General features: G+C 45.4%; 1 protein-coding gene and 1 long non-coding RNA gene across 5 annotated transcripts in view; one reads left to right on the top strand and one right to left on the bottom strand.

Annotated features, from left to right (window-relative positions):
* The window catches only part of fgd4a (FYVE, RhoGEF and PH domain containing 4a), a 109,674-nt gene extending 85,344 nt beyond the window's left edge, over window positions 1-24,330 (bottom strand). The window contains exon 1 of one of the 4 annotated variants that reach the window (XM_063196912.1): window positions 23,915-24,330. In XM_063196912.1, coding sequence (XP_063052982.1) covers window positions 23,915-23,999 — 85 coding nt within the window. In that variant the 5' untranslated portion in view covers window positions 24,000-24,330. Of the gene's footprint in view, window positions 1-5,093; window positions 5,771-5,792; window positions 6,179-23,914 lie in introns of those variants that run through there. The other 3 variants (XM_063196916.1, XM_063196914.1, XM_063196917.1) reach the window with 3 other exon arrangements.
* Window positions 21,899-23,230, top strand: LOC134447458 (uncharacterized). Its single transcript, XR_010034606.1, has 3 exons — window positions 21,899-22,142; window positions 22,835-22,933; window positions 23,095-23,230. It is a non-coding gene; the product is annotated as an uncharacterized LOC134447458 (long non-coding RNA).
* Window positions 24,331-25,248: the final 918 nt, after the last annotated feature.

Raw genomic sequence — 25,248 nt, 5'->3', positions numbered from 1 at the left:
GCCTGACCTGGGCCATCCGTGGCCCGGCTCTGGGGCTGGGGTGCCTGGCTCAGTGTCCTCCTGTCACCACCCCGCCTGCATATTGCCCCGAGCGAGGCCAATTGAGCTCCGCAATTTCATTAGCCGATCACAGCACTCAATCAGTAACAGCAGGCCAGCCGCAGCAACAGCAGCAGCAGCTCTCTCAAAAGTCTGTTTGACTGAAATCTAATTACGAGTCAGATTAACTGCTTCCACTTTTGCACTGGCTGTTCTAGCGGCACGACATATTCACACACACATAACTTCCATACAAGATGTCAGTTTCTCGGAAGCTATGAGGAACACGACACACACAGTCACAGAACGTGCAGTTACCCAGAGCCATTCCAAATGTGTGTGTATTGATTTACTATGGTCAGCATGGTCTTTTTTGTAAGAGCTGTGCGTGTGACACCTGGTGGCCAAAAAAGACATTGCACTCCCAGATGTGCCTCTGCTGAAAGGTATTTTGTGACGGGTGGTGTCCCTGAAGCTGAACAGTCTTTGGCAGCTTTTATGGGCCTGGTTCAGGATAAGCATATGCTGCCATACTGGGTCAATGTGTAAGTACAGTAACTGTCAGTGGGGAAAAAGTGTTAAAGTTTACTCTCTGTTTGATATCCTGTGTGAGTGTGATATGTGTGATATGTGTGTGTGTGTGTGTGATATGTGTGTGTGTGTGTGTGTGTGTGTGTGTGTGTGTGTGTGTGTGTGTGTGTGTGTGTGTGTGTGTGTGTGTGTGTGTGCGTGTGTGTGTGTGTGTGCTTGCGTGTGTGCTTGCGTGTGTCTATGTATTTCTTGTTTTCTTAATTTCTTTTACATTTATTTTTTGTGAGTGAAGCACATTGAACTGCATCTGTGTATTGCGCTGCGCTGAACAAATAAACTTGCCTTGCCTTGCCTTGCCTTGCCCTGTGTGTGTGTGTGTGTGTGTGTGTGTGTGTGCGTGTGTGTGTCTAATAGTTGAACAATGCATCTGCACAAAGCCCACAAAACAGGAGTCCTTCCCTTTCCTGCTTCAAAAAAACTGCTTTTGGTGTGTGTGTGTGCGTGTGTGCGAGTGTGTGTATCTGTGTGGAGTGGTGCCTTATCCACACAAACGCACGCATGCGCACGCACACACACACAAAGTGTAGACTTGTGGGAAAAATACCAAGAGCCCCCTAAGTACACCGCTTTGATGGCTATTAGTAGTAGTGGTAGTAGCAGTTGTAACAGCAGTCCCGCTTTTTAGTTATACCCAGGAGAGGGGGGGCATGCTCTATCCGCTGTGGCAGTGGTTAAGGGGCCTCCAGCAGTGGTCAGACCTCTTGGTATCACATGTGTATAATCACAGCAGACAAGCTATAGCCGGCTGTTTTTATTATGTAACATGCACAGAGAGCAAGGGAGGAGGGAGGGAGGGATAGACATTTTTAATCTTTAAGAGGTTTACCACAGGCAGGGCTTGGTAGTGATATGTTGTAGTGCAGCGCAGTGCAGTGCAGTGCAGTGTAGTGTAGTGTAGTGTAGTGTGTGTGTGTGTGTGTGTGTGTGTGTGTGTGTGTGTGTGTGTGTGTGTGTGTGTGTGTGTGTGTGTGTGTGTGTGTGTGTGTGTGTACGTGTGTGTGGGTGTGTGTGTGTGTGTGTGTGTGTGTGTGTGTGTGTGTGTGTGTGTGTGTGTGTGTGTGTGTGTGTGTGTGTGTGTGTGTGTCTGCATGTGTGTACTACAGGGGGTGGCCATGGGGGTGGTAAAAAAAATGTGCAGTAGATAAGCCTGTCACGATATACGATAAGTCAATAAATCGGACGATAACTTTTTACAAGAACGATCACTTTTCTGGCCCCGATAAGTAACCATAAGTTATTTGCGTGATGTTTTGTTTTCCCTCTCTCCCTTTCTCTACCGTAGCCGTAAGACTACTGATGGCGCGTTATAGGCCAACGCAGCGCAATGACGCTTAAATGTTGGTGTAATTTTAAGTTTCAGTGCAGTTCTGGTTGGAAAAAAGTGCATTGATCTGGCTACTTGCGTCTTTGAAATAGAACGCTGGTGTTCCCGTGCGTCGCTTGTAAGCCTCGACAAAGAATCAGCGCTTGAGACTAGGAGCGCAATATTCTACTGCAGTCTCAGTCAGCGCATCTGCAACGTTCCTCAGAGAGGGGAATGAACAGCTCCAACACGGAGGCAAATGTTCATTTTGAAACATGCGCAGCAACCGAATATCCACGACGAAGACGTGTTTGTGCAAACATGAAATAGTGGTGCCATCGCGATAAAACTTGCTCTGAGGCTGTTATTTTAAACCTCGCCGAGTTTCCACTATTATTTCAATGCGCCTCCTACCCCGACGTTCGTTGTCTGTTCTTTTTGTGATTTTCGCTATATTTCTTGTTTATTTAGACCTAACAATATGAGTAGGCAGTCCGCAAGCAAATCATGAAGATAAGATTTGTGGATTTAAATCTGTCACACCAGGAGAATGTGAACGGTTGAGCGCGCTACAGGGAAAACAGAGACATGGCGACTCATAACTCATAAGAATCAATGTTAAATGTTAAAAAAGACTAGGCCTATATAACTTACCTTAATAATAAATACAAAACAGCCTATTTAGAGCCTATTGTGCTCCATGAGGATGTATTTAAAAACATATATATATCCCCCGCCGTGATGCTTTAAAAATGTGAAGGGGTGTAGTCACATTTTTATTGCATTTTTACGTCATTATATTGTTTGACACATTTCTTCTTGGAGCAGGCGTCAATCTTAATTATTTAAACCTCTGAGTCTGCTGGGCCAAATGTTACATTCAATGTTTCAAGAAGGAGGCCGCACCTTGTATAGCAGTGTTTTTTATTGCACATTATATTGTTTGAAAATGGCGAGAGAGACAATATTATCGATTATCGCAATAATTTCTTGTTATCGTTATCGTCTGGCAAAAATTGTTATCGTGACAGGCCTAGCAGTAGAGCATTCCTCTTAAGCTTCAATTAAAATGGCTTCAGAACAAACATGCAGAGTATTGATTTAGGATGGGTTAGGATGGGACACACTCACACACCAAGAGAGAGAGAGAGAGAGAGAGAGAGAGAGAGAGAGAGAGAGAGAGAGAGAGAGAGAGAGAGAGAGAGAGAGAGAGAGAAGAGAGATTGAGATGGTCAAACACTAGACAGGAGGACTGACCACCAGCTGTTGGGTTAAAGCACACTTAAGCTGAAAATAATGGGGAGAGAAGCAGAGAGAGCACACCGACAGACAGAGAGGCAGATAGGGCTGGGGGTGGGAGGAAGATAGGGCTGGGGGGTGGGAAGTGGGATTAGCACAGATGAGCTGGGTGATTTACTTGGTCAAATGGAGCTTGGATGTATGCACACATGGCTGCGTGTGCCCGTGCATATCTATCCTTCTATTCTCCTCATCACTCAGACAAAAGCAAACCACCGCAACCAATCAATGAATAGACTAAAGGACTAATCAACTATGACCAAGACTAATCAATCTCATCAATCAAATCAATCAAACACGTACATAACGCATTGTATGTTGTACTGTAGTTAACATGAGAGTAAAAAAAGATAGTGGCCTTACAGAAACATGGAGGTTCATATTTTTGTAAAATATATTTTATAATCAATCAAGCACAGACACACACACACACACGCAGAAACACGCGCGCACACACACACACACACACACACACACACACACACACACACACACACACACACACACACACACACACACACACACACACACACACACACACACACACACACACACACACACACACACACACGTACAGGCATGCACATGCACACGCACACGCACACACACAAAACATTTCTAGCATACATACGGCTCATTCAGCTATGCATTCCACAGCCACATTTTTATTCCATCCTATCACAAGTTCCGAAACAGGAATTATATGCCAACTACTTCTTTATCATCCTTAAAAAACACCAACAGAGAGAGAAAGAGAGAGAGAGTGGGGGACAGAGATAAAAAGAAAAAGAGGGGAAAAAAACAGAGTACACATACTCCAACCATAAAATTATCCTTGGCCACTAAGCACCACTCATGCCTAATGTTCAACACTCTCCTGCTCTCGACTGGACTGGAGTTCCTGCAGCGTATACACCACAGAGCCCAGTGGTAAAACACACACTGGCATCCACTCAAACAGGCAAGAGAAAATCACAGGGCTCTCCCGCCGCAAACCAAAATCTAAACTTAATCTTGAGGGGGAGAGCTGCCACCGCGACCTCACCCCCGCCACAGTCCCACCCCAATAACACTAGCTTCCCATTCCACCACCAGCCATTTTGCCTTGAGATTTACATGGGACGTTGTCAGAAATCATACAGTAGTAAAAAGAGATCGCCCAAGCTTCCAAACTCTCTTCCGCTTTTGTATGGAATGTGTGTTGTGGCTACTACCGTAATGGGTCACCACCAGGGATCACTCACAAATTATTGTTGTTGTAACGCTTCCATAAGTTTGTAACTCTTAAACTGAGTGGAACGTTTTCTTTTCGTCTTTTAATATTCAGGCTAACTACGTATTACTAAAGCCAACTACAGGATATGAACTTGGACGAAAAAGGTCAACAGACCTCAGTCAAGTGCCCCATAACACCCACAAAAGCAAAATAGTTTCTGACTGACGGACCGATACACTGACCAACGGATTGACTGACAGTCCAATAAACGGACTGACACGGTGTCTTATAAACAGTTAGAGTCTTACATTCACAGTCTTTACTTCAATCTACCACCAGTCTCCCTCATCTCTAAACCTCAGTCATAAACGGACCACTGGTACGCCATGAAACTTTACGGCACTACAACTAACATAACAATACCAACATACCCACCCCACCCCCTCCCAACCACAACCACCAACACTCCTCTCTCAGACAGTAACAGAGTTCCTCATCACCACACACACACACACACACACACACACACACACACACACACACACACACACACACACACACACACACACACACACACACACACACACACACACACACACACACACACACACACACACACACACACACAGCCATATCACACCATACCTCTGGACCTCCAGAACCAGTATTTCCGGCGTCGCTTCATCCTGGGCTATGGTGGTGGTCCCCTACTACAGACTGCCTAGGTGCGTTCACCATGGGACTCAGGTGAAGCTGTCAGACAGAGTGAGGTGGACTGCTGCCTGTCCTGTCCTGTCCTGTCCTGCCCAGTCCTGTCCTGTCCTGTCCTGTCCTGCCCAGTCCTGTCCTGTCCTGCCCAGTCCTGCCCAGTCCTGTCCTGTCCTGTCCTGTCCTGTCCTGTGCCCCCTCTTACGCCTCTTGGCGATTACTCACCCTCCTAACCTCATTCAGCCCAGATCCATGAGGCTCAACAGTCCCTGTTTCCTGTGGAAAGTAGCGGTAGTGTGTGTGTGTATGTGTCTGCGTGTATGTGTGTGTGTGTGTGTATGCCTGTGACTGTGTTTGTGTGTGTGTCTGTGACTGTGATTGTGTGTGTGTGCATAGTGTGTGTACGCGTGTGAACCTGTGACTGTGTGTGTGTGCGTCCATGCGTGCGTGCGTGTGTGTGTGCATGTGTGTGTGACTGTCTCTATGACTATATGTGTGGTGCTTGAATCAATTCGCAGCTACAGTAATTCTAATTGTGCAGGAGGTTGACACCGCTGGCTGCCACCCTCCTGCAATGCTAGCGTAGCAATCCTAATGGGACCAAGGAGCCCCACCGGTGCGGTGCCATCCACCTACCCGAAGCCACGCGGCGAAGACGCGACCTCCAGTGCCCACTGCCCCCCAGGCAGTCCATATCCTTCCCATCAGCCCCCGGGACAGGGCGCGGGGGGTGGGGGGTCGTCTCTTCCGATAAATACACAGGTGATAATAAATCACAGCGCAAGAGGATGAGGGAAAGGAAAGTTGGAAAGAGAGAGGAAGAGCTGGATACACTGACAGAAAGAGAAAGAGAGAAAGGAGGAAAGAGAGAGTGAGAGAGGGGAGCAGGAGCAAAGAAAAGTGAGAGAGTGGGAGAGAGAGAGTGAGAGAGAGAGAGAAAGAGGAGGAAACTGTACACACAATGGCTCCTATGAGTGAATAGCTGACAAAAATATCCAGCAAGCCTTTTGTCCCTCCCTATCTTCTACCCTCCCTCTTTCTCCCTCTCTCCCTCCCCACCCTCATCACTCTCTCTCTCTCTTATCTATCTTGCCTCCTCCCTTTCTGCATCTGTTTATTCATCAACTGTTATCAAGTGACCCAAGTGCTCCTGTCAAAATATGTCTGCAAACACCCAAACACATGCAGCACATAAACTGAGGGTCTATTAGGACTGTATTGGTATGAGAGCCTACTGTGCTGTGGGGAGTCTGTGGAGCTGCTCTGTGGAGGTGACCTATGTGCTGCCTACACAACGGCTCCGAAAAGGAAGCTGCAGACAAAGAACAGGAAGTAGAGGAGTAGCAAAGGAAAACACAACGCGGTCCAGGCCAGTGGACACACACACACACACACACACACACACACACACACAGGTGTGCGCACACACACAGTGCACACGCACGCACGCACGCACGCACGCACGCACGCACGCACGCACGCACGCACGCACACACACACACACACACACACACACACACACACACACACACACACACACACACACACTTGATGACCTCACCTAAGATCAAACCATAACATTCACAGAGGCACACCAGCAAACAGCGTGTGTGCTTGTGTGTGAGTGAGAGAGAGAGAGCGAGAGAGAGAGAGAGAGAGAGAGAGAGAGAGAAGGAATGACAATGACATCCTGTGTCCCCTAGTCCTTCAGGGGCCTTCTCAGTCTCTCTCTATCTTTGTTGCTTCCCGAGAATTCTGTCATTTGTTGCCAGTGGTGGGAATAGATGTTGACAAAGTCATCCAAGCAGGACCTCATTGTAGGCCAAGTTTACAGTAAATGGTGCGTAAATAGTTAGCAGGCCTCCAGTTATACAACTGCTGAAGTCTTCTCTACTTCCCTTCTGTACGTGTTCACAGACAGACTACTGTCAGATATTCTTTAAGTATATAGAGATATGCCAATGTAATAGGTTGCTATGGGCACCTAACATGACCAGGTTCCGGTCTGCCTAAAGGGGCGTGTCATAATCCTAGCATTGAATAGAACAGTCCTTAGGTCTGCCTAGGTCTTCCTAAAGGGGGATTTCCCCCCCCTCCCCCTTGCAATAATAGAACCCGGAAACAATGGGCCAATGGAACCTCTCTCTCTCTACTCTCTCTGCTAGTGCATACCCTGGAATTCATCAAACAAGCACAATAGCAGACTTGGGACATGGAAAATAGAAAACTAATGAGAAGTTAGTATGTTGTGTTGCCTGTAAACAAGGTAAGCTTGGGCCTGGTGGAATTTCAGTTTGGCTGGTAGAAAAGACCTAGCCTGGCGGCGCCATCCATGTACTCCACCCAAAGATTTTGGCTCCGCACATCGTCTGGCAAAAGCCTCGAGCTGGGTTCTCTCAGTGTTTAGCCAATCAGCAAACAGTTGCGAGTGGTGACGTAGAACTCACCCGCGAGCTCCGTTACTGATTGGTTAAGGTAACTATATTCACACTTTCGTTTTGTTATTTGTATGCTTTTGCGACGCTATAACAACGCATGCTAATAAAGCACAATATGGGTTTTAATTTGAGTTTGGAACTTCAATTAATTTAAATGATAGCGTAAGATCAGACCATCTCCCACCGTCCACGGAGACAGATTCCTCATGGCTCATGGTCAACAGTCGGCTATTCGTCCAGGCTAGAAAAGACCAACTTACTAGCCACTTTGACCCGTTAGTGAGTGTGTGTTTGGGTAGTAAGATGAACATTTACTAGCCGTTTTGTCTGGTGATGATAAAAGTTAATTTAGAGCCCTGGTTGGTTATAATCATCGCCATTCTAGACCTCAGAGAAGATGTGTGCACTGCCAGGTAAATGGATTTGTGGCCAACTGAGATAAGCTAACCAATAGTGACTGAGAAGCTTTGTGATAGTGGAGACCTGTGGTGTGTCCTCCCAGCAGATCACACGGTGCACTGTTTCCATATCACTTACAAATGGTGGAGACTTCTTCTTTGAGATATGTAGATACAGTCCCCTCCATAATTATTGGCACCCCTGGTTGAGATGTGTTAAAAGCCTTAAAATAAATTCAGTGTTTATTGCAGAAGAATACTGTCACACTGAAAATTGTAGGAAAATGTAGCCTTCAACTCAAATGAATTGTAAGAAAATAAAAAAAATCCCTGACTGAAAAATAATTATTTTTCATTAAATCACCTGTTCCACAATTATTGGCACCCTTAACAATTCCCAGGAAATAAATATAATTGAAGCATTTCTGTCATTTCTACAGTAGTTTACAAAGTTTACCAGAGTATGTAGGAACATTTAATTAGTAATTCATCACTTCCTGTTTCCCTGGGGTATAAATATGACGTGACACCGAGGACATTTCTCTTATCCACTCTTAAACATGGGAAAGACAAAGGAACACAGCATACAAGTGAGGCAGATGTGCGTCGACCTTCACAGGTCAGGCAGAGGCTACAAGAAGATTGCCACTCAACTGCAGCTGCCCATATCCACTGTGAGATGAATAATTAAGAAGTTCAAAACACTGGAACAGTGGTAAACAAGCCTAGACGAGGACCCAAGTTTCTTTTGCCACCACGCACAGTGAGGAGGATGGTAAGAGAAATCAAAAGATCTCCAAAGCTCACTGTTACAGAATTACAACAAATGGTAGCATCCTGGGGTCACAAAGTCTCCAAATCAACCATCAGGCGCTGTCTACACACCAACAAGCTGTTTGGAAGGCATGCACGGAGAAAACCTTTCCTCACTCACAATCATAAACGCAAATGTCTGGAGTTCGCCAAGCGGTATTGGGGCCTCAACTGGGACCGTGCTTTGGTCAGATGAGACCAAGATTGAGCTTTTTGGCAACAAACACTCTAAGTGGGTCTGGCGTGCCACGAAAGATGCGCATGCTGAAAAGCACCTCATACCCACTGTGAAGTATGGGGGTGGGTCAGTGATGCTGTGGGGCTGTTTCGCTTCCAAAGGCCCTGGGAACCTTGTTAGGGTGCATGGCATCATGAATGCTTTGAAATACCAGGACATTTTAAATCAAAATCTGTTGCCCTCTGCCCGAAAGCTGAAGATGGGTCGTCACTGGGTCTTTCAGCAAGACAATGACCCTAAACATATGGCCAAATCTACACAGAAATGGTTCACCAGACACAAAATCAAGCTCCTCCCATGGCCATCTCAGTCCCCAGACCTCAACCCCATTAGCCTTAGTCTCACTGCAGGGCCAGCCCCGGGCTGGCCCGGACAAAAGGGGGCTGACGGTGATCTCATCAAAAGGGGGCTAGGTGCTAAAGATGGCCGCCGGGCCAGGTTGTGGGGCTAAGGGCCGCTTTCCCTGGCCCGTCGAATTCGATGGGCCAGCAAGCACCGCCGAGGCTCGGAGGCGGGGTCAACCTCGGGCGATATAGCCCACGTGCGAATAGCCTACCAGACCTTCGGCGATAATAGCGCAAAAGCTAAATAAGCCGACATAAATGTCATGTGTGAGTATTTGTGAGACACTTTTTATTGGTGTCCAGTGGAAAGCATGCCAAATCACGATAATGGCACAAGAGTTGGCGGCTAAAAGCATAAAAAAGCCGACATGACTATGACATCCCAAGTTTAAGTGTAGTGGTGCCCATGATGCCCTGATAACAACAAAAAAGTTATGTTGGCTAAATAACTTTAAAAACAAGGGGATTTCTCCGGGATTTGGTCTCTTTTCACATGGTAACTTATTCAATTACCTGCACATTCACCATGAATAGACAGGTGGCACGCCGCAACGAGGGGGTGTGTCGCTATGTCCGGGGCTCATAATTTTCTATAGCAACTGATGAAGGTGCTATGTCTCCGGGATTTGGACTCCTTTCACATGGTAACTTATTCAATTACCTGCACATTCATGTCTCGCTATGTCCGGGGCTCATGCTTCTGTGCGCTATTGGGGGGATTAACTGGGCATGTTCGCACGTCTCCTTCTGTTCACTCTCAGTTGTCGAGCTGCTCGTATTTTCATGCGTCTTTGTCTTCTTAACATGCGCTGCGTCCCATACAGCTTCTGAATCGACAACTTTGCCATGTAATAAAACTGTTCTTGAAAGGCAAGCCATTTTCTTTGCAGTTCTTGTCGTCTTTGTCCGTAGGCTACGAGCCAAACGGCGACCTGCTCCAGCAGAGTTTGCTCAATTTTCTTCTCCTTCTTTGTCGTTGTTCTGTTGTTGTCCTTCTGTGATTTGGGGCGAAAGTGGGCTGTGCCCGACTGACGTTTCACAAACAAGGCGTGTACCTGAATGTGCCTGGGGTCGGCTATGAGTCCGATCAGGCAAAAAATGGCCCGGGGCCGGCAGCTCCGAGCCGGCCACTCTCCTGAGCCCCGGGCGGCCCCGGGCCGCTGAAGCGCGGCTAATGAGACCAAGGCTATTGAGAACCTGTGGGGTGAGCTGAAGAGGAGAGTACAGAGGAGAGGACCCAGGTCTCTGGATGATTTAGAGAGATTCTGCAAAGAGGAATGGCTGAAGATCCCTCTTTCTGTCTTTTCCCATCTTGTGAAACATTATAGGAGAAGATTAGGTGCTGTTTTGTTGGCAAAAGGGGGTTGTACAAAATATTAACACCAGGGGTGCTAATAATTGTGACACACATTATTTGATGTCAAATAATTATTTCTTTATGTGGGATTTTTTCCCCACTGAATAAATGCACTTGTATTGAAGGTTGGATTTTTCTCTTTTTTTCCATTAAGGTCCCATATTATTTAGAAAAAAAATAAAATAATTGGAAGCTAAAAAACACATCTCAACCAGGGGTGCCAATAATTATGGAGGGCACTGTATGTGGTGCCCTATGATGAGCTGAGAGTGAAAACCCTGAGATGAACTCACTCCCTCAGTGTCTGTCTGTCCACCCCCCCCTCTCTCATCTCACTTCTGAATTAATTTACTAATCTTACGTATCTGATCTACTAGGTTGGGTTAATTGCTCCTCCTCATGTTCAGCAGGTTTTTAATGAGAAATGTGAATATTGACAGTACCAGTTCAACACCATCTGCAAACTCCATCTCTCACGCTGCAGTTGCTCAGCACTGCACGGCTCACTGCTACAGTAAAACACACTTTCATAATCGCATCGTTATATTAATATCAAGCTTGAGTGCTACCAATATACACGTACCGTAATCACCATGGTTGAGGTTTTTGGCAGTCAACATTAACCTTCATACCGCTGTCATAAAGTGCCATGCGGTGAGATTAGCTATGCTTCATTTGCCATCTCATCTCATCACCGCTGGTCCTCGGAATAAAACACTTCTTTGTCCTTTGTGACATTACCCTTTCATGACCGTAATGGCACAGGGACAGACAATTACAGGACACAGCTCATATCTCAGGTCATTAAACACACACAGTACAGTACAGTCCACAGTCCAGGAGTCACAACAAGCTTCTCCTCTTCCCAGTGCTCACGCTGGGTCAGTCACTTACCATACAGCAGGTATCGACAATTGGGAGAGATGGTGGATATGTGTGTACCATGCCTATGTCAAATGATAGCAGAGAGTTTAGAATATAGATTACCATCTTAAAAACCCCTTAATACACAACTCCTGTTATAAATTAGCTGTTACCAGAAAGTCGTAATGTATTACTAAAGGCCCTGTGCACTGTCATAGTGGTGCAGTACGATGGTAGTTACGCTTTTTTCAGTTAATATTACAATGCCCCAGTGGTGGGACGGTGTCTGGTAAGGGGCTACAGAGTTGGGGGTGTTAGACCTATCTCTCACTACCTTTTTAGTGAAAGTGAAAGTGAAAAGTAAAAGCCCACTGGGAAACTCCAACTCCCATTGTCATTGTGACACAGCACTCCACATCATACAAGTGAACACTGCACACAATGAAATTGCATTTATGCCTCACCCGTGCAAGGGGGCAGCCCTCAATGGCGCCCCTAGGGAGCAATGCGGCGGGACGGTACCATGCTCAGGGTACCTCAGTCATGGAGGAGGATGGGGGAGAGCACTGGTTGATTACTTCCCCCACCAACCTGACGGGTCGGGAGTCGAACCGGCAACCTTTGGGCTACAAAAGTGGTGACCCGTGGATGAGGATGGGGGAGAGCCGTGGAGGAGGATGGGGGAGAGCACTGGTTGACTGCCCTTTCACTGCAGTAATTACATTGTTGGTACCACCCAACCCTGCTATTTTTGGGTCTTGGGGAGCAGGGCTACTGTGTCTTGATAGTTTTCTATGATATTCTCACTACTCCCTTATTCAAAATGTAAGAGTGGTAGTATGTACAGCAAATGCTTAAATGGCCATCCAGTCTTTTGAGATTTGACACATCACATTGGTTACTGAATACAGGGATAGCTTCATACATAAATGGTTAGTTGTTTAACCACATTGATTTGTTATCCCCTCAAAGTCAAGAAATAAAAGCAGGTATTCGCTTTCTTCACAATCCCTGAAAAACATGCTGGTCATTGTCATCGTGTCGTAACTGCAGCTTTTGCTGTGGAACACCACCCCCTTGTGGATCAAAGTGCAACATACCACTAACCTTTCAAAGGCCTAAAACAAACTCTTCAGCTTGAAGTTTAAACTCTATGAAAAACCTGAAAACATATAAGCATGCATGTACAAACACACACACACACACACACACACACACACACACACACACACACACACACACACACACACACACACACACACACACACACACACACACACGTTACCCCATACCAACAAGATAATCTGACAAAAACAGAAAGCCTATATAACTGCTCAGTGGCAGGAGAAGATTAATGTAATGTAGCAGAGGCCTGTGCATTGCGTAAGGTTTGCATAGCCACATGCTGTTCCCGGCAGGCTTTAAGGCACAAAGCTTGCAGCTGCATGGGGTTCCTGTGGATTTGCAAAAGGCAGGTACTGGCTTGCTCTCTCTACAGCGCTGCACAGTACAGTTCAGGCAGACCCTTATCTATCACAAGTTCCACCAAACAAAAGTTCTTGGGGACTGACAAGTGTACTGTAACTAATGGTGATTAAGGGTGTGTTCGTGAGTGTGAGTATGTGTGTGTGTGTGTGTGTGTGTGTGTCGGTCTGTGTCTGTGTAATGTACTGTATGCGTGTGTGTAATTTGTGTGTATAGTAATTGAGATCCCTATGATATCAAAGGAAAGACAAACATACAGCGCAAACACGATAGCTGGGGAGTTTGTATAATGTGTGCGATAAAACAGAGAACACCGAAAAGAACAACATGAAAAAGAGGAACCATCTGAGGACGGAGAATGTAGGAGAGAGTTTATGAGATGGACAGAAAAAAGGCATGATGGAGCAGAGGAAAGGCATGACATAAAAGTAAACTGTGTGTATATATAAGAGAGAGAGAGAGAGAGAGAGAGAGAGAGAGAGAGAGAGAGAGAGAGAGAGAGAGAGAGAGAGAAAGAGGAATGCACTGGCAGATAATCCACATCCTGTGCACTGACGTGCCGACACCCATGTGATTACACAGGAGACCTGTCAAGGGGATACATACGCCCTCAACCAATCACGCAGCCTCTCTGCTCCACAAGTCCCCCTCCAGTCAGCCAATCACTGCCTCCCAGTGACACACGACCCCATTACATTCATCCAGTCCACAGAAACAAACACAAGCCACTCGGGATCCCCCCACACACAAACGACCCTCCAGTGACCCAGTGAGGCTGTGTCATCTCTCCACGACCCCAGCACACAAAGGAGACATAAGGTCAGCATGGGACACTCTCTCTCTCTCTCTCTCTCTCTCTCTCTCTCTCTCTCTCTCTCTCTCTCTCTCTCTCTCTCTCTCGATTCAATTGAATTCATTAGAGCTTTATTGGCATGACAAAATACATTTTGTATTGCCAAAGCATTAGCTGAAGAGGTACATTTGTATTAACTCATTGGCTGCCAGCCATTTTCATAAAAGAGTACCTCGGAGTGCCAGCCATTTTTCAGCATTTTGGGTGTTTTTTGGAGGCTCACAGAAAATTGAGTTCTGTGTCTATGTCAACACCATACCTATCAAAACACAGATTAGACGCTCATCTGTCATCAGAAAAAACGGTGTCTCTCTACCCCTTTCCGTTTTTTCATAATCATCTGTTGAAATTAAGTGGAATTCGCCAAAATGCTGCTTTCTAGCCAAAAAGCTGAGAAAACGCCATTTGAAGTAGAACTATAACTGCAAACGTTTTTGCCCGTAATGGCATCGTCCTAACAACTCCAAACCTATCAGCTGCTATTACACAGTCTTCTGTCATCTGTAGCCTGAACAAAAAGATCATTTGTATGACCTTTTCAACCTAATATACTGAAATATAACGGGGGGACTCGAAAACAAGGGTGTTTTGGTTTAGTTGCTGGCGCGCAGCATGGATCATGACAGCAGTTGCCCCTAACTCCGGTAACTCCCTACCTCTCCCTCTCCCTCTCCCTCTCTCTCTCCCCTCGTTGGAGAACGAATCACAGCTGGTTTATTTCCTCCAGAAATAGTACCGTGTTGTGTCTTGTGGGGAGGGAGGCAGGTAGGCAGGCAGCACCGCTTAGCGTAGCTTACTGCAGCTTCTTTGGCAGAGCGGACAATTTGCAGATTGATGATTACTGTCATCATGGTTCTGCTATAGTGATCTTGTCATATATTGTTCAATGAATTTTCTTTTGATAAAGTACTGATCACACATCCAACATTTCACAAGCCGATTGGAGTGGTGAATGCTAGCTGGTCTGAGGCTAAGTGCAATGCTTTCTAATGTGAGCTGAATGCATCTGACCAGACACAAAGGCTACTCTGTTCCAAGAATCTGCAACCCCCCTGTCTTTTTTGATGATACAGTAAGCTGATCATACTATACAGATCCATAAAAATAACTGTGGATTGAGTAAAAAATAGTTGACTTACCAAGGCTCCTTTATTTAGGCTTAGTTGTAAGTTGTTAGCGATTTCGTGCTAGCTAGCTAGCTAGCGTAGCAAACTTTATACCCAAGTTACCTCAGTTGGGACACATCACCACTAGTCCCGTGCATTCTCCTGTTAGATGATATTTTGTAAGCAACATCCTGATGTTGTGTAGGCTGATCACATTATCCAAAATGAAAGGTTGTCACACAGATCATCTCATGGTGTATTTTGGGCAAGTTAGCTACAATGCCTTCTAGCTAGATAGCAACAGGGGATTGTATTTTGGTCATGAGAGGAAGGTTTTTTTTTGGCCAGGCTCTGACACTAAAATCAGTAGCCTACCTGTGTTAAAATCAGAGGGCAAGAAAGTAGACTACTGTCACAGGTGCTTTACTTTCAAAAATGATTTTGCTATGCTACTTTTGAGATTATATTATAATAGTAAAAAAGGGGTGTTTTTGTCTTGACATTTCATCTTGCTCTGAGCTAAAGCCCTGCCTTGACTGTTCCTAAGGACACTTCTGCCACCTACAGGAACAGTTAGAAAATGCCTTGAGGCTTGAAATTCATACAGAAGATAGGTCAGACCGTCCTCGAGGCCTGGCTGTAAAAAAAACGCAATTGTCGGCGAACGACGTCGAAGGTAGGGGGCGTCACTATTTGAAATGACGTCATTCGACGGCCAAGGCAGCCAATGAGTTAAGTGCATATTCAAAATAATAATCATTAAAATGAACAAACAAAGTATTGCTTGCAATTGCACTGCTCTCTCTCTCTCTCTCTCTCTCTCTCTCTCTCTCTCTCTCTCTCTCTCTCTCTCTCTCTCTCTCTCTCTCTCTCTCTCTCATATCACCAACCTTCGAGTTGTGTCTCCATGATCCAGAGTTGGTCCATTCCTCAGTGCACCACCAGTACACAGTACACAGTGCTGCCTCAGTCCAGCTCACTCAGACAGACAGTAGGCATCTCATCTCATCTCATCTCATCTCCCAGCCTGCACTGCAACAGCAGCAACATCACGGGGTCCAGCTGATGCCTCCCAGCTCAGCGATTTTCAGTCTCGGGATGAGAGCAGCAGACTCACATGCTCCCTCTCACTCTCACTCTCACTCACTCTCTCTCTCTCTCTCTCTCTCTCTCTCTCTCTCTCTCTCTCTCTCTCACTAACTCACTCACTCACTCATCTCCCCTCTCTCTCTTTCACTCACTCTCCCTCTATATTTCTCTCTCTCTCTCTCTGTCTCTCAGAACATACACACACACACACTATAACTTCTGACCGCAAAGTCGATAAAGCAAGCTCTTCCAGGTAGCAGAGCGCCAGAGTTAACTGCGGCACAATTGCTTGGAGTGACTCTCTGCCAAATGCAGTCCAAATCAGGTCTAGTTTCTCCGGGCCAAATGCGGTGCAGATCCGGTCCTTTCCGGGCCACATCAGGCCTACATCCATTTAAAAGTAAGTTTCCACTTCAGACTCTGCCCTCCTCTGCTCTCTGTCTGGTCACCCATTGATCCCTTTACACTGTGAGACCATAACACAAAACAGCAGCCCTAGTCTCTGCCTGACCCCACCGTTGAGCCAGCCTGCGGGCTCCCCCCTCGTACTCTCTGGTTCGGTGCTATGGCAAAGCCTGGCATCATGGGTAAAATGACAAGAGACTTTATGTGTCCGAGTTGGCCATTCCTTCCATTCCGATTGGACCAAATGATTCTGATTGGACCAATTGACCGGGAGGTTTTCGTATTTTATTTCATTGAAAGCTCTGCTTGTTACTGGCCAGCTGTGGAGAGCTGTGTGTAGTAAGACATGTCACATGACGAGGGGGTCAGCATAGTGCAAGGCTCGGAAAAAAGCATGACGACAACAAAAGATGACGTCAACAACAACACAAATAACAAACAACAACAGCAGCAGCAGCAGCCCATGCTGGAGAGAAGCAGAAATGCTTATTCATGCTGCCCTGCTTCTGCTCTGCCCTGCTCTGCTCTCCCAAGATGCACTGCTTCTTCCCCCTTGTGTGTAGGAGCACAATCAGGCCCATTGTGGCAGCAACAGGGAAAAGGCCTCTCGTCTCGTTGTGCGGAACCCAAGAAGACCTTATACTGACAAGTGACACTGTGCGGAGAGGAAACACACACACACAAGCATACACGCACGCGGGCACACATGCATGCACGCACACACACAAACAACAAAACACACCAACAATACAAGATATACCACAGTGGAAATACACGCACAAGCCCATGTGCACCAATACTTTCAAAATTTCAAATAAATGTATCCGCCAAGCAACACTCTGACTCTGACTCTGACTCTGACAAGTGACAGTGTGTGGAGAGAGAACACACACACACACACACACACATGCACGCACGCACGCACGCTCACACGTACGCACGCACACACACACACACAGAAACCTATCAGCCAAGCGACACTCTGCGGAGAGGAAACACACACGAGCACACGTGCGCACACACACAACAAAACATACCAACAGTACCAACGATACAGTATACCAAAATGGAAGGTGCAGTCACACACGAGTGCACGAATACCCTTACATTTTCAAATAAATGTTGCAGCCAAGCACATGCAAATAGTACCGGTCATAGGCGCCGACTTTTGTTTTTGCCCGTGGGTGCTCATGGTTCCACAGAAAGTCCTGTTTGTTTGCCATGCCTTGCTTTCCAACAATATAACCGGTTCATGAGTTGGTCACTTTATTTGAATGAGTAGGCTACTTAATAAATGTATTCTAAGCTTATTTATTTTCGTTGTGGTTGTCAAATCAATATTTTACAATAAAATCGGCTATATTTGAATTGAAATTGAAAATGGAATTGCATTACATGGTGAAGGGCCTATACATTTACAGTAACGCAAAGCCCAGATCACGTTTGCTGGTGCCTCTTTCTAGTCAGCATTATGACTAAAGCTGACGGTATTTAAAATGAATATAGGCTACGTAGCTGTGAAGATAGAAGATCAAGATTTTCCTTGAGCGTGCCATACTTCCATGCTGGCTGACTATGCAGTTACTAAAACGAAACCATGCATGTGAAAGTTGTATGTCTTCAAATACATTTTTATGAAGCATAGCAGCATTGTGCAGTAGCCTAATACCGGTAATTCATAAAGACAAAAATAAAAATATGCACTATGCACCAACAGACTTCACGTGCATATGGACATAAATAGCCAAAGTAGTTCAGCCTTTGAGCAGCCAAGCCCACACACAGTTGGTGGTCTAGAGACAGCAGTGTAGTAAAGAGGCCTTGTGTGTATCAGAACCAAACCCTAGACTGTGTCTTGATTTTAGTCTGGGGATTAAGAGTTCTCAGTTTCTAACCCCATATGTGCATGTGCTGGTGCATGCATGGCCCTCAGTGTTCAAGCAATAAGTAACTTATCAGTGACTTAATAAGTAGCTTTTGTGTCTGTGCATAATAAGCCCCAGTCTGTGTGTGTCTGAGTGTGTCTTTGACGTGTGTGTGTGTGTGTGTGTGTGTGTGTGTGTGTGTGTGTGTGTGTGTGTGTGTGTGTGTGTGTGTGTGTGTGTGTGTGTGTGTGTGTACTGTACGTGGCTACCCTAAAAAGACAAATGTATGGTTAATATTTCATGTGTGTTTATGTGACTTCCTTTGTTTTATCATTCAGCATAAATTCTCCCCCCCCCCCCTCTGTGTGTGTGTGTGTGTGTGTGTGTGTGTGTGTGTGTGTGTGTGTGTGTGTGTGTGTTTGCGGCCACTGGTTGTGCAGGGTGTGTGTGTGTGTGTGTGTGTGTGTGTGTGTGTGTGTGTGTGTGTGTGTGTGTGTGTGTGTGTGTGTGTGTGTGTGTGTGCGCCTGCTGTCAAGACAAAGGTATTGTTGTGCTCCCTGTCTGCCAGGTGTCAGCTCACTGTAGCCTACCGTACCCACAACAAAGATCTATTACATGCTAATGAACACACACACACACACACACACACACACACACACACACACACACACACACACACACACACACACACACACACACACACACACACACACACAAAACATTCTCTTCAAAGTGAAGTGTTTGGGTTTATCTGTTGGCTTCATGTTTTGGATGTCAACAATGACATCCATGACAATGCAAAGTACCTATCATTCTTGGAAAATGGTGGTAAATCACAGTACACTGGTTTTATTTGCATAAAGTTTATTAGGTGAACAACACGTTTCGCATGAGGTAGTGAACCTCATTAAGGGACAGTGAAATGGGTTGTTCACCTAATTAACGTTCAGTAAAGAAGACCAGTCAGCAGTGATACCCCCTTTTTCTTTGATAACTATGACTGCACATCACCAGCACCTGGACCCTGGTTGTGCAATGTGTACAGGAACTCTGCTCTGAGTAACTTTCATTCTTGTTTGTTTTTAAGTTGCTAACATCCCATACCATTCATTTAAATATGCATGCAAATATGGTAAAGGTAGTGTACGGCAACCAAGTGTGAATGCTGTTTCAAAGTAGCCACAGCACGAGTGACGAGTAAGGATGTGCACACATCTATTTTAACGAGGCGAGAGAGTGAGAAACTGAAAGAGAGCGCGTGTGAGAGAGAAAGAACACCAATATTATTATTCTCAGACTGATGCTGGACCTGTGTAGCAGCAAGGGCAGGGTTGCCAGATGAGACTGATCATTTCCAACCCCCAAAAAATGCTCAATACCCTCATGGAAGAACAAAATCCTGCCCAATTTGAACTAAATTCTATTCATTTCTATGACCATGTATCTGCAGGGAAAAAAACCCTTTTCACAATTTTGTTTTACCCACAGACTCTTATCCTAGCAGCCCATTTGGGCGGGAAACTGCCCAATCTGGTGACCCTGAGCAAGGGCACACAGTAGAATCCACTTCATTGTAGAATCCACTACATTGCACTACATTGTGACTACAACATCAATGATGATAAAAGCAATGTGGTCAGTAGGCTCCTTGTATTAGTAGTAGCAATATTTTGTTTTCAGTGCTACTAGTACTGCAGTAGCAGTAATAGCAGTGGTGTAATAATGTAGTTATAACCTATTTAATTAGGCTAATCATACAAAAGCATGTTAAGTACATAAACAGTAGTAAGAAGGTGTTTAATAACACTTGGGCTTTAGTGGAATCAGATTTAGGGTGCTTTTCCCCCCCCCCCTCCAAATAGTCAGTTTAGGACACAGCAGATTAAGCAGGGGATCAACCTGGACGTTATTTTACCAGACTGACTGAATGCCTATTTTTAAACAGGAAAGCACCTGCCATGAACCCCAACATCTGCCTCTTTGTCCTCTCCATCGGACAAAAACAACATCGCGTCAGGTCTCTAAACCATTATGCCCTTAACCATAGCTACCTCGTTTTACCCCTGCTGACAACAGGATGAATGAATGAGTCAGGCAACACACATCTGGGAAATTCATTGGTGGAGATTGAAGTCTCATTAGTAAGCAGGTGTGTAACAATAGAGTGTGGCAAGTGACATGAGGACTACTCATTCAAACCACACATGTATTCTGAAAGATGTGGCAACTATCTGCATTGGATAGCTCTAGAGCAGAGGTGGGCAAACTCGGGCCCGGGGGGCACATGTGGCACGCTGAACCATTTAATGCGGCCCACAGAGCCTTTACTGTAAGAAAGACAACCTTTAAATACAAATTTACACGGTCACTCAACATTCGTAAAATGGCTACCTAAAAGTCTTGCCTATTCAAGATTAACCAAGCACATAGGCTAGGCCCATGTACATCTTAATACATTTCATTAAATTTTTTTCAGAAATGGCATAGCTGACAAGTTATGTTAGCATAAACCATTTCTTATTATTGACACAGACAAGTTGTCAGCAACATCTGACCCTTCGTTCAAAATTCTAAACCTAATGTGGCCCTTGGGCCAAAATACAAAGTAATAGCCGACTCCTGTTCTAGAGTGAAGGCACTCCTGCTATGACTACATGGAAGGACCAGCAGGGACCTGGATTCGAATTCAACACAGACCATTTCATTTCCAGAGCCCTGGGCCAATCTCTCCACAGCCACAGATCAGGGTAGAGCTGAGTGTTGTGACAAAAGCAAAGCACATGGTGGCCAGTGGAAGCATGGTAAGAGAGACTGAAATGGTGGTTGTCAACTTTTGAACAGAACATGGCATGCATAGGCCTAAATATGATAGCTCATAAAAGGAGGGCACAGGTCAGTTGTACAAATCAATCATTGTATTTCCTCATTCCACACTAGAAAGAAGTGAGAAAATATTAATCATGAAATGGATTTAAAAAAAAAAAAAAATCTGCTTCCACTAAGTAAACCGTATTAGTTCTAAAAGTAAAATGCAATGTGCCGTGCGTTAATATGCTCATCACTACTTATGTGACGAAAGTCAAAAGCAATTACTTTTGGGGTCATGAAGGATGTATTCCACATTTGAGCAATATGCTCAGTGGATCATAACGTGGAGTAGGTTAATTCCCTGTTTTGAAGACAAGGTTGCTGAGATTTCACAATGGCCAGTTCAGACACGTCTGTTCATGGACTCCGTCATCTAAAAACCCAGCATTCCAAGTCGCGCGCTTCCAAGAAACAGAGCCTAGGGCGATTTCATACCAATTCTATAGCCAACAGATTGACAGTGGTGGGTCTTCCCACATTTAGGCCTACCTAATAACAATTACGCACCTTGAACAACCCTTCAATGGCAGACTTTAGACTAGTAGAGGAACTTGCCACTTGACTCGTAGCATTCTAACACAGCCACTGCAGTCACTCAGTTCGCTTGTTTACATGACAGCCCACACAGCAGAGGACTCCGATGCGGAGCCGCGTTCAAGTCACCACATCCGTGTCACTGTCACATTCCTTTGGGTTCCACTTGGTGGATCAGGGTCGCCACCGTGCGCCGCCCCAAATTCTACTGTCAAAACGCGGACCATAATCGCATCCATATCTGATTCACAAACGCGGACGCGCTGTAAAATCTAACGGACGTTGGTACAGTTTTTGTTGGGGCAGACACGACCGAACAGCGCTCTCCAGTAAGTATTGATTTATTTATATTAGGTGATACACAAAGGTACAAAAAGTATATCTGAAGCTTTTATACTATCAATGCTTATTGATATTTCGTAGGATTTTGTTTTATGACTTTAAAAAGTGTATGTTAACCCTAGTTGTTTTCAAAACGAGACAGCTACTAGTTCATTCATTCAAAGACATGGAGAACTACATTGGCTATTGTAGTATTTCCTAAATGCTGTTAAAATATGATGCCATCCGATACATGGAGGAAGTGCAGTTGAATAAAAATTATCTACATTGTGCCCATTTTAACAGCCTTGTTTACGTTAGCTTGCTAGCCAGCTACTAGCAAACCGGTTGACTGAAGCAAACTTTTGTAAAGTTAAACGTAGGTCTAAGTGTTCAAATACTCTTATGAAACGGCTATATTGGTCTGAATTTACACGGATTGGTGATGCTCTCAACAGGTTTGGCACCAACTGTGTTTTTAACGGCACAAATCCTAAAGCGGTGGCATCATGTTTTCCTCACGTTAACGAAATCCAGGCTAATTATTTATTAGCAATTAATGGATGGCCATGAACTGCGCCCTCGTCCCATATGCTGTCCATCATTGGTGAATGAATGAAGTAGCTGGGCTCATAGTTTGATACAGATGTCCGTGGTTGGGCTACAAATATCTGAATTTGTTCTTAATCTTGTGCAACAGTAAACAGGTGGAAATACCTCTGGGTCGGACAGGGCTAGCCGGCTGTAATCCACCCTGCTACAGTGATGCCCGCCTGCCTCCCGGCTTTTACGACCAAGAGTAAGTAGGACATTGTACATCTTATAATATTCAACATCATTACTGTCACGGGATAGAGATGTGAAAGAGCGTTGGCCATTCCATATGCAATGCAATGTCTGATTGTCATCTTACGAAATGTAAATGAAAGCTCTAAGTTTAGCTCTGTGTTGCCTTTTCAGATCGGAGCGCTGATGTGATGTTTCCCCGTCGACTGATGAGGGAAGGAAGAGAAGGCAGCCACGACACGCGATTGTTCAACATGACAGTGAGACAGAAAAATAATGTCAAGATAAATAAAAAATCATGATGAGTGAAGTTCTTCGTCAGGTTGTGTTTTTTTCGGGATCTTATTTAAACGGTGTCTAGGCCAGGTCTGTGTTATCTGTAGAATTAAATCTAAATGCTGTTTGTAACGGTTAACTGGTTTAGTGTTCGTTTATTGGGATTATAGCATAATAAGAAAGTAACTTTATGAGCACGGATCCAAAATGGTCCCGGCCCGGAACATCTATGAGTCCGGAATGGGTCCGTAACTGATAAAAAGTAGTGGAACCGTGACGGATGCAATAAGTGGACACGTAATGAGTCCGCATCGGATGTCGCGCCTCCGAACCGGGCTCACTGCGGAGGTACGCTTCTGCACGCGGACCCGTTGCGGGTGACAAACGGGTCCCTTTTGACTCCGCACCACGCCTCCGCGTCGGATGATAGGCGGCGTGCAAGTGGACGCCGATACGGCCCCGTTTACCGGATCCGTTCCGGAGGATGGCCTCCGGATGGTGGACTCCGGGGCGGATCCATTACGGTGTACTTTTGCTGTGTGGGAGCCCTCCTTTGACAGGTCCGCGGACAGATAAGCTTATCCAAAATTGAATGCATAACTTTTTTCGCCTCTAATGGGACCAAGCACGTAGCCTACTAGGCCTACACACCCACCTGTCAGTCAGTCTGTCTGCATCCTAGTTGCGCTAGACTAGAGGTAGAGTTTAGGCTACTCACCTTCACATTCTCCAGGTTGCTCCTCCGATGAGCCCATAAACGAGTTGTTTTTCCTCCTGAATGCCGTTCGCCTGAAGTCGCTCATGTTGTAGGCCTATTGTGTTGTCGTTCCAATGTGGAAAGAATTCCGTCCAAGTGTGAGGAGTGGGATATCCTCATACTACGAAGCCAACAAATGCGAGAAAAAAGCCGACTATCCCATGGGAGAAGATTATCCGGCGCGAGTCACGTTCCTTCCTTGCACGCGCCGTTATCTTCAATAGTTTACCAGCGCTTAGGAAACGATAGCTCTATTCCGGTCACCCGCAGTTAATTTTGAATGTCTGGCCAGGCTACACCTGTGGACGCTAATTTAGGTTCAAAGTCACAACGGGACTTTTCCGAGTCACTTTCATCATCGACCGCTTATTTACCTGTCCTGTCTCGAGTCCCTCCCCGTGCGTCTAGTCAGCCAAGTGTTGCTCGCGCGGTCGCACACTGAACTACAACCGGTGCAAATGCACCCCCTGCTGTGCAAACGGGCGGTAGGTGCAAGTTCAGCGGCACATGGACAGTGTAAAACTTTGTGAGCACAGTAATCAAAACTAAAACGTGTCCATAGCAAGGTTTATTTTAATGTATTTTTTTTATTATTATTATTCATACACATTTTATTTTCGCAGCAAGTTACTGTGTTACGTGCGTCATTGCTTGTTAGCTCAAATCAAATCACTATTTAATTTGGTATGAAGAAAACAAAACTGGGAACCAGTTTGCTGACATCAGCAGCAACAGCAGCAACAAATACAGTAGAGACATAAGCAATATTCTAGAGACAAGTTTATTTATATTTGAACAGAGAATACATTACTGCAAATTCAGTAAGAAATACATACAACCAAGACCAGTATATTGCCTTCATCCAGTATATTGTAATATTGTCATTTAGTCGATATACTTATTGATGGCCTTCATAGGGCTATATCTATCTGATTGATTAGTGTCTCCAACCCCATCTCAGAAGTCAGGGTAACTCCATGTGAGGGCCATGAGCCGTCTGTGACTTTGTTTTGTAACTCTTCAGCATCACCAAAAAGCAGTTATTATTATTAGCAAGGGCAAAATCCAAAAGGATGTGGAATGAAATGAAATCATATTCACTCTCAGGCTCCATTTATCTTTCCCGCTTCTTTACACACGTACGTCAACTGAAGTGAACCCCCCCCCCCCCACACACACACACACACACACAAACCCATCAGAAACAGTTGTTGACAGGTAGACAGTTTGTTCCCCCACATAATGACAAGAGCATAACTGGATTATCAGAGAAGGTATTGATTGTAGCCTAGAGT

This window comes from Engraulis encrasicolus, chromosome 4 (genome assembly GCF_034702125.1).
Source record: "Engraulis encrasicolus isolate BLACKSEA-1 chromosome 4, IST_EnEncr_1.0, whole genome shotgun sequence".
In the NCBI taxonomy this organism is placed as follows: domain Eukaryota; kingdom Metazoa; phylum Chordata; class Actinopteri; order Clupeiformes; family Engraulidae; genus Engraulis; species Engraulis encrasicolus.
The sequence above is the reverse complement of the archived record's forward strand: the minus strand, read 5'-3'. Positions and strand labels throughout refer to the sequence as shown.